General features: G+C 33.2%; 2 protein-coding genes across 3 annotated transcripts; both read left to right on the forward strand.

Annotated features, from left to right (window-relative positions):
- Nucleotides 1–20: 20 nt before the first annotated feature.
- Nucleotides 21–3,749, forward strand: LOC132182368 (Peroxisomal membrane 22 kDa (Mpv17/PMP22) family protein; the record flags this gene model as incomplete). Of its 2 annotated transcripts, none has more annotated exon segments than XM_088516901.1 (5): nucleotides 21–176; nucleotides 280–412; nucleotides 505–544; nucleotides 1,309–1,457; nucleotides 3,523–3,749. In XM_088516901.1, coding segments are annotated over 4 exon segments (417 nt in total), but the record flags the coding sequence as incomplete, so codon positions are not given.
- A 680-nt stretch (nucleotides 3,750–4,429) lies between these two features.
- On the forward strand, nucleotides 4,430–6,933 carry LOC132181115 (Nucleic acid-binding, OB-fold-like protein). The gene is made up of 2 exons (XM_059594185.2): nucleotides 4,430–4,836; nucleotides 6,622–6,933. The coding sequence occupies exons 1-2, from the start codon at nucleotides 4,569–4,571 to the stop codon at nucleotides 6,810–6,812; spliced, it is 459 nt and encodes a 152-aa protein (XP_059450168.2). The 5' UTR covers nucleotides 4,430–4,568; the 3' UTR covers nucleotides 6,813–6,933.
- The last annotated feature ends 1,386 nt before the right edge of the window (nucleotides 6,934–8,319 follow it).

Raw genomic sequence — 8,319 nt, forward strand, 5'->3', positions numbered from 1 at the left:
AACCAAAAACTTTCCCTTAGGATGTAATGCGGACCCTCCTTTCAGACCATGATTGGCTCCGTGCCCTGCGGATGACTTCTTATGGGTTTCTTTTATATGGTCCTGGTTCTTATGCGTGGTATCAGTATCTTGATCATTCGTTGCCGAAGCAAACGGCGCAGAATCTAGTGCTGAAGGTATACTTCCTTTGAATTTCACTTTTCAACAAGCAGCATTTTGATTAATATAAGTTAATTGGAAAATGAAGGGAAAATTCTTTATAGTTTCATTTACTTGCAGGTGCTACTAAACCAAATTGTGCTTGGTCCATGTGTGATTGCTGTTGTTTTTGCATGGAACAACTTATGGCAAGGGAAGCTCTCACAGCTTCCAGACAAGTACCAGAGAGATGCTCTTCCGACATTGCTTTTTGGTAGAAAAAGATCTTTGACTTCGTCTTTATCTTGGCTTGATGATGAGGTCCAAATTTCATGCAATTTGATTTTCCCTTTTTATTTTATGCAGGATTTAGATTCTGGATCCCTGTCAGTGCATTGAATTTCTGGTACACGTTTACATCTGTTCTGTTTTATTTCCCTCATCTATTAAGTACTCATGATTTGAAATCTTTAAGCTGTGCGTTTAGAAGTCGTAAACAACAGAATTACTTCTTTGTGTTCTTAAAAAAGATTTTGGGAGAATGTATAGACGCAAAAGACATTTGATCCACATCCAGTAAGCCAACATGTTCTTGTTCAAAAGGTTTGAATAAGCTCATTCTTGAATTTGGATTTTCTGATTTACTTCCAAAGTTGCTGAGGTTCAACTTGGAGAGGAAAGATTTTGACCGCTTATATTACCAACTAGGGGAGTTTATTACTTCCCCAATGCAGATGCTCTACTTGTTGATACAACTTCAGAAGTGACTTAACTTTAACTGGAAGTTGAAACTAAAAACTGAGTACAATGAATTGAAACATGAAACACACTGGTATATATAATTTTCATATAAGTAATGTTATTTAGTAGACTGTTATACGATTTCATACAACTTGATAATGTGACAGTGAAAATTAGCCTTTAGATCAGCACTTGTAAACAAAAAATAGCTGATTTTTACTAACACGTCATCTAGTTATATAATAGTTATATAATAATCTACTAAGTAGCATTACTCTTTTCTTATATTTGTTTTGGCCCATGACGAACATTTTTTCAAAGTAGTACTCTAGCACCTACTTCTCTCTCCATTATTACGATAAATTAGTACATCGGTGATTGGAAGATCTAGCTCAACATGCCTTGACCATACATATGACATCTTTACAGGGTTGTGCCTCTTCAAGCTCGTGTCGCTTTCATGTCAACGGGCTCCATATTCTGGAACTTCTGCTTGTCTTCAACTATGAACAAGTAATTGATCAACACAAGAGTTCAATTAATGCTTTGGTATCAGCATATGGAACTTTGACTATGAGGTACTTTCTCATAATACCTCCCTTTTGGATTGTAGATAATTATTTTGGTGGTTTTAACGTGAATTTAATCATTTGTAGGTTAAAAATGTGGCCTGAAATATGGTTTACTGAAAAGCAGGGGACTTGAGAGTAGTGGTTTTAAATCTTTCTCACCATTTTCCGTTTTCTGCAACACATTCTTATCAAAATTTGTTTAACAATTCTGTTCTGATGGATTTGTCAACCTCTATGCCCAAACACAGACGCTTTTTTGCTCGTGATAGTGAGTGAAATACGTAGAAGTGACGATTTGGTGTTTAGAACTGTGTTTATTTTTGTTTTTGTTTGGCATTCCATATGAATCTAATTATTTATCAGTGACTTTCTCACATAAAAAATATTTCAAATAAATTAGGAAAAACTTCATTTTAGCCCACTGAACTATCACGCGTTTTGAGAAGATCTTCCCAAATTTCAAAAACTATCAATTTAATCCCATGAATTTTCAATTTGATTTAATTGAATCCCACTCTATCAGATTCAGCCATTAATCCTTAATGGAAATAACTAAAATAATCAAATTGCCCTTCAATTTTTTTTAATTTGAAATTTTATAAAAAAAAAAAAAAATGTTGGAGGTATAAAGGTTATTTTATTACTTTTAATGTTTAAAATCTAACGGAGGGAGTACATTGCATCAAATTAAAAGTTTAAGGGATAAAATTAAGATTTTTTAAAATTTGGGGGGATCTTCTCAGAATGCGTAGTAGATTAAGAGTCTTAAGTGAAGTGTTTTCAATAAATTATTAAGAACATCAGGTGATTGCATGGTTTAACAAACTTGATATGAACCCACAATCAATGATTTTGGTTCATATGGGACAAGATTAAAAAATAAAGTTGAATAAAAATTGATTAAAAATATTAAAAAATATAAATAACGAAATAAATAAATAACTCAACAAATTTTATTTATTGTTTAAAATATATAAATGTAATTTGAAATTTATTTTTTTATGCCTATCATTAATTTAGTCATTAGAATTATTGTTGTTATCTATAATCTTAGATAGCTACAATTATATATTTTATATGTATTCATCAACAATTATTTTTATTAAAAAAGCAATTTAAATGTATGATTTTATTATTAAATAGTGAATCTAAAAATAAGTAAGTGTAAAAGTTGATTATGTACCTCAAAAAGTTTAAAGAAAGAGAAATTGTAAAAAAAAAAAAAAAAAAAAAAAAAAGAAAAAGAAAAAGAAGGCTAGCTTTTTGCTCTATTTTAAGCAAACTCTTTTTAGGCAAGCCAAAGGGTGTTTGCTCCCTCTCGCCTCCTCTGGCTCTACCACTGCCCACAATCTCATCAACCACCTTGTTACAAAGGGAAAAGGTACCATTTGAGCTAAAGGCTCATTATATATATAAAACAAGTATGGTGTTAAAATAGCACAAATGTGTATGAAGTACTCACATAGAGGGATAGTGGTGTGGTATTTGACCAAATTGATAGATTCTTAACAGATAGGAAAAATACGTTTTGGAATAGTAATGTAGTATATAGCATTACCCATTTAAAAATTGCATGTGAGAATTATGTCCTTACGGGCCATAGGTTAGTGAAAGTTTTTTCTAACATAGTTGCAAGGAAAATTGTTCTAACAAATATATATTCCACAATATAAATCATCAATTTAAGTTTTTGAAAACAGTTTGTATACTTCATCATTGTTTACCACAATCGTAAAATGCGAATATCACTTTTATATATCTGCATCTGCATCATGTTTTTATTAACTACATCAGTACGGTTATTACGGTTATTAAATGCTGTTACTATTCTCTCTCTTTTTTTTTGTTATTAAATGCTATTATTATTCGCTATCCCATGTTAGGTAATGGGTCTTTTGGACATATTTTAGTCTCTTGAGCCTTCTTTGGGTTATAATTATAACGTATTTGAAACTATTTTAAAAATAATTTGGACCAATTTTTAGTGTTTTGGGCTTGTTTTAATTTTTTTTAAGCCCTAATATTTTTAAAAAATATATTGATTTCACATTACTTTTGTATTTTTGCCCAGGTGTTACACGAGAAAGCAACCGTGGTGTGAGAGGAAGAAGATAGTGGCTCTACTCTCCAATGGCGTCACAACGTGAAGTGAATGAGAGTCTAAGATATGAGATAATGAATGATGAGAGGCAAGAGGAAGAAGATGGTGGCTTTGGGCTCTGGCAGTGTCATGGTGAACCGGTGAAGTGAATGAGTGAACTATGAAGAAAAAAAATCTAAAACAATGTAAACATAACTTACATCCAATCCAAAACATCGTTTTCCTAAATTTATTTTAGGGGACAAAGTTTTCCTCCAAATTGGATTGAAAAAATTTCTTTTAATCTAATCTATAAAAGTGACATGTGTCCCTTGAACATGTGAGATGTAAATATTTTTTTAATAGTATTTAAGTTTTTCTCCAAACTGGGTTGAAGGAATTTTCTTCAACCTAGTCTATAAAAATGACATGTGTCCTTTTTTTTAATAACATGTGAGATGCACTTGTTTTTTTAATAAAATTTATTTCAACTCTGTCCCTACTATTAAAAAAATATGTGCATATCACATGTTCAGGGAACACATTCACTTTTATAGATTAAGTTGGAGGAAATTCCTTTAAGGAAAACTTTGTCTTTTTAATATATCTATTATCGCATCTACATATCCTAAAAGCGTTATGACGTTATCTGTATTCACATGTGCAGATAACGAATAATTATTAATAGTATATGCGAGCACTTAATATCCGCCGTCATGTGGACTCTACTACAAATGAATTAAGATTCTCTTTATTTTATTTGAACAGGAAAATATCCAGTTAGTTATAGTGGAGTAGACAACTCCATCCAAATAGATTTTATTTTTTTTAGTTTTCTTTTGCAAATAGAACTTCTTTCCAGCCCAAACCATAAACCCAAACAAAAATAAAAGAATAAAAAAAAGCCCAAAAACCCGAGGTCCCCAAAATCCCAATCGCCTCAGAATAAGGTCACAACTACGCCTAGGGTTTAGCTTCAACCCCCCTTTTGGCGTTCTCAAGTGTGTAGGGGTTTTGAGCTTTTTGGACGATTAACAATGGCGCAAGCGACGACGGCGACTGCGACAGGGAATGCGATAGGGAAGAGGAAGCCGGTGTTCATCAAGGTCGACCAGTTGAAGCCCGGCACGCAAGGCCACACGCTTATTGTCAAGGTTGTAAGCTCCAAGCCCGTCAAGGTCGCCAACAACAAGCCTGGCCGATCATCCATGCTTCTCTCTCGCCCTCACCAACCTACTCGTATCGCCGAGTGCCACGTCGGCGACGAGACCGGCACCATCGTCTTCACTGCCCGCAATGAACAAGGTATACAGTACGTGTGTTGATAAATATTTTTTTTTTTTAGGTAAATGCTTGTGTTTAGATTCTGAGAGAATTTGTGCGAATATGGAAGAAATTGGTTTTTCGTTTCCGTGCTTTGTTTGGGAAACTGATTCTGGGTGTTTTGTCGGAGCGCAGAATAGTAGCTGATTCTGGGTTTTTTGTCGGAGAGCAGAATAGTAGCTGATTCTGGGTTTTTGGGTGAATAGCAAAACACACTTTCCTCGAATATTAACAACCAACTCATAATACAAAACATTTTTTTTAAAAAAAAAATTGAACGCTTTTTATAGAACTTTTCAAACAACTTTTTGTATGAATATTTTGAAAGAACAAGTTCTTTATTTTGGAGGAGCATGTGAGATATTATTATTATTATTATTATTATTATTTTTAAAAAAAAAAAAGAAAAAAAAAAAGAAGCTATTCTCATGGAGAGGTGTGGCCGCGCAGCTACCCCTGTCCTGGTCGGGGTGGCTGCGTGGCCACCTGATTCTTCATGAGAGTGGTCACACGGTCAAGTAAAGAGCTCTACATTTGTTTGTGATTTTTCGAAATAAGGAGGAGTAATCCACAGAAAACCTTTTCTTAAATGTGAATCCCAAAAAAAAAAAAAAATCGAAAAATGTTTCTCATCTTTTTGTCAAGTTAAAAACACTTTTTGAAACAGGAAACAAAAAACACTTATCCCAATATACTAACATAGTTTCTCTGGTTTTAGGTGGTGTTTCCGTTGCTGCCTTAATTTGAGAAAAGGGAATATTGTTAGTTTGGGTATTTGATTATGGATTGTTTGGGGAAGGTTACTCTGTGCTACTCTTGGGGTTTTTAATTTTTAATTTTTGTTTTAAATGTATGTAAGTAATTACTAGGTTATACATGTTTATTTATGCGAAGCTGTTCTTTGGTTGTTTTGGTGGTATTTTGGTGTCTTTGATTGCTATGATAGCTTGGAAAAAGGGAAGACATTGATGTTTTAGGTATTGGGATTTTCATTGCCTGGGACCTGGGATTGGTGCAACTCTGGGCATTTGCTGGAAATCAAAACAATGAGTAGTTTGTGCACACTTGTGTTTGCATGCACATACGGATATCCGTGCCTGAATATTAACGTGTGGATTAATGTATGTAAACATATTATTTGTGCATTTGTAGTAAGGTTTGGTTCTGAAAAACTGAGAAAGGTGTAGTTATTGCTATTATACTTTTATAAAACTGATGTAAACATATTATTTGTGCATTTGTAGTAAGGTTTGGTTCTGAAAAAGTGAGAAAGGTGTAGTTATTGCTAGTATTCTTTTATAAAACTGATTTACTTATAAAAAAACATTTGCTAGTGTGCTAACGTATTCTGTGTGTACAGTATTTAGTTGCACTGAAACCATGCATGTATTGGTATATGTTGATGTATGTATGTATAATGTATATGACCTTGCTTTCTCTGTTGCAATGGAGGTTGGGAGTATTTGTTCTGATTTCTTGGTTGCTGAGAAAGTGTAGGAACAGAAAGGAATTTGTGAATTTGAGTTTTTTTTGTTTTCTCTATTTGTTTGGCTTGATAATGATAAATCCTTTAATTAATTGTGCCTAGTGCAACTTCATCCATTAAATGTGAAGCTTCAGGTTTTAAATTGGTTTATTATTTCCTTAATTCATTAGTTGGATGAGTATCAAACTTCTATACACACATATAATTTTAGCAGCTAGATAAAGGTTTACAAAGTATTACTCTTCTTTATTGTATTAATTCATAGCTTTATTCATGTGCAGTTGATATCATGAATCCAGACTCCACTGTAATCCTTCGGAATGCAAAGATTGACATGTTTAAAGGTTCTATGAGGCTAGCAGTTGATAAATGGGGACGTGTTGAAGCTGCCGAACCTGCTAATTTTGAAGTTAAAGAGGATAACAATCTTTCTCTTGTCGAGTATGAACTAGTTAATGTTATTGAAGAATGATTGTATCATGTGGAAGCAATGTTTTGACATTAGGGGTTTGATTTCTGTTTGCTGGCATTGAACTATTATCTTGGTTCCGATTTCTATATGTGGTATGCAAGTCTTGCTGAAGTTGTTTTTATCCCTAATATGTCTATCATTACTGCAAGTAATTGTGAAATTGAGAATGTGATTGCATTTGGAAAAGTTGTCAACTCTCCATTGTTGTACTTGGAAAAGTAAAATATCACATTTTCAACTCAGGCGAAAACAATCTCATATTGTCAACAATTCAATTTCAATTTTTGTTTCTTTGCTTGCTTGTAAATTTATGAGATCTTGATTGCAAAGTAATAATGTTGCAATTTTTAGCTGAGATACCAAGTTGTAGTTTCACTTAACAAAAGTGGTTTTGTGCTTTTTGTTTGGGTGTATGTGGGACTTGTGGTTCTACAGCTAAAGAACTATTGGCACAATTCTTGCCCCTTCCTTTTAATATTCCCTCTCCCTTTACCTCCAGAAAAAAGAAAAAGGAAAAAGGAAAATTCCCTCAGCCTTCACTCTCGAGGGATTCTAAAAGATAGTTATTCTCCTCTCAACAGAACATCCAATCAGGGAGACCAAATTCTGTTTCCATGTCCTTTCTTTTAGTCCAATTTCCTCAACTCTAAGACATAAATTTTAAGTGAGATTTTTGAAATATTTTTTCTCTTAATTAAATAATATTTATTTCAATTTCATAATATATTTTTATTTAAATTACACTATGATTTGTTATTAACCTTTCTTTATTTGTAAGTCTTGAACAACAAAGTAGCAAAAGATATTTAAGGTATATTAAAGTTTGACCTTGTGAGGAAATTAATGTTGTTTTTATCAATAATAAAAAATTTGCTATTTTTAGGGAGTCTTTATTTCTCAATGAGCCTTTTAATACTATTTCTTAAGATATGGGTAAAGTCTACGTACCCCTCAAACTACAACCCAATTAACAATGTCTCCACAAACTTTCAATTGAGACAATGTTCTCCAAACTACCAAAACATTGTCAATGTCTCCCTTAAGGCTAACAAAAAAATAAAAATATCCTTATAAATTTCACAATAAGACAAAAATACCCCTGTACATTTGAAAAAAAAAAAAAGGAAAAAATTACACTTTACCCACTAAAGTTTGAGCCGATTTTCAATTTGACGTCTAATATTTCAATTTTTACAATGCACCCCAAATGTGGCCTATCCGTTAACAATTTCCGTCCAATTTAACCGAAAATTGGTCATGTGCTGGCATGTGTATTTTTTGTCTTAAATTTCCAAAATTGTCCCCATGTATTTTAACAAATTTCAAAAATGACCCCAAGTCGAACCAAAATTAAAAATTAAAAAATAATTAAAAAAAAACTTGGGGCCATTTGGGGGTAGGCCCCCATTTGGCCGGATTGGGGGTGGCCTGGCCACCCTCATTTGGCCGGATTGGAGGTGGTCGACCACCCTTAAGGCCCAAATGGGGGTGGTTACGACCACCCTCG

This window comes from Corylus avellana, chromosome 5, assembly GCF_965113065.1.
Source record: "Corylus avellana chromosome 5, dhCorAvel1.hap1.2, whole genome shotgun sequence".
NCBI classification, from domain to species: domain Eukaryota; kingdom Viridiplantae; phylum Streptophyta; class Magnoliopsida; order Fagales; family Betulaceae; genus Corylus; species Corylus avellana.

What these genes read in the sequence shown, in the direction of transcription:
- LOC132181115 (XM_059594185.2), top strand. Translation starts at nt 4,569, where the DNA reads ATGGCGCAAGCGACGACGGCGACTGCGACAGGGAATGCGATAGGGAAG. An exon ending in CACTGCCCGCAATGAACAAG is followed by an intron (nt 4,837 to 6,621) that starts GTATACAGTACG and finishes ATTCATGTGCAG; the next exon opens with TTGATATCATGAATCCAGAC.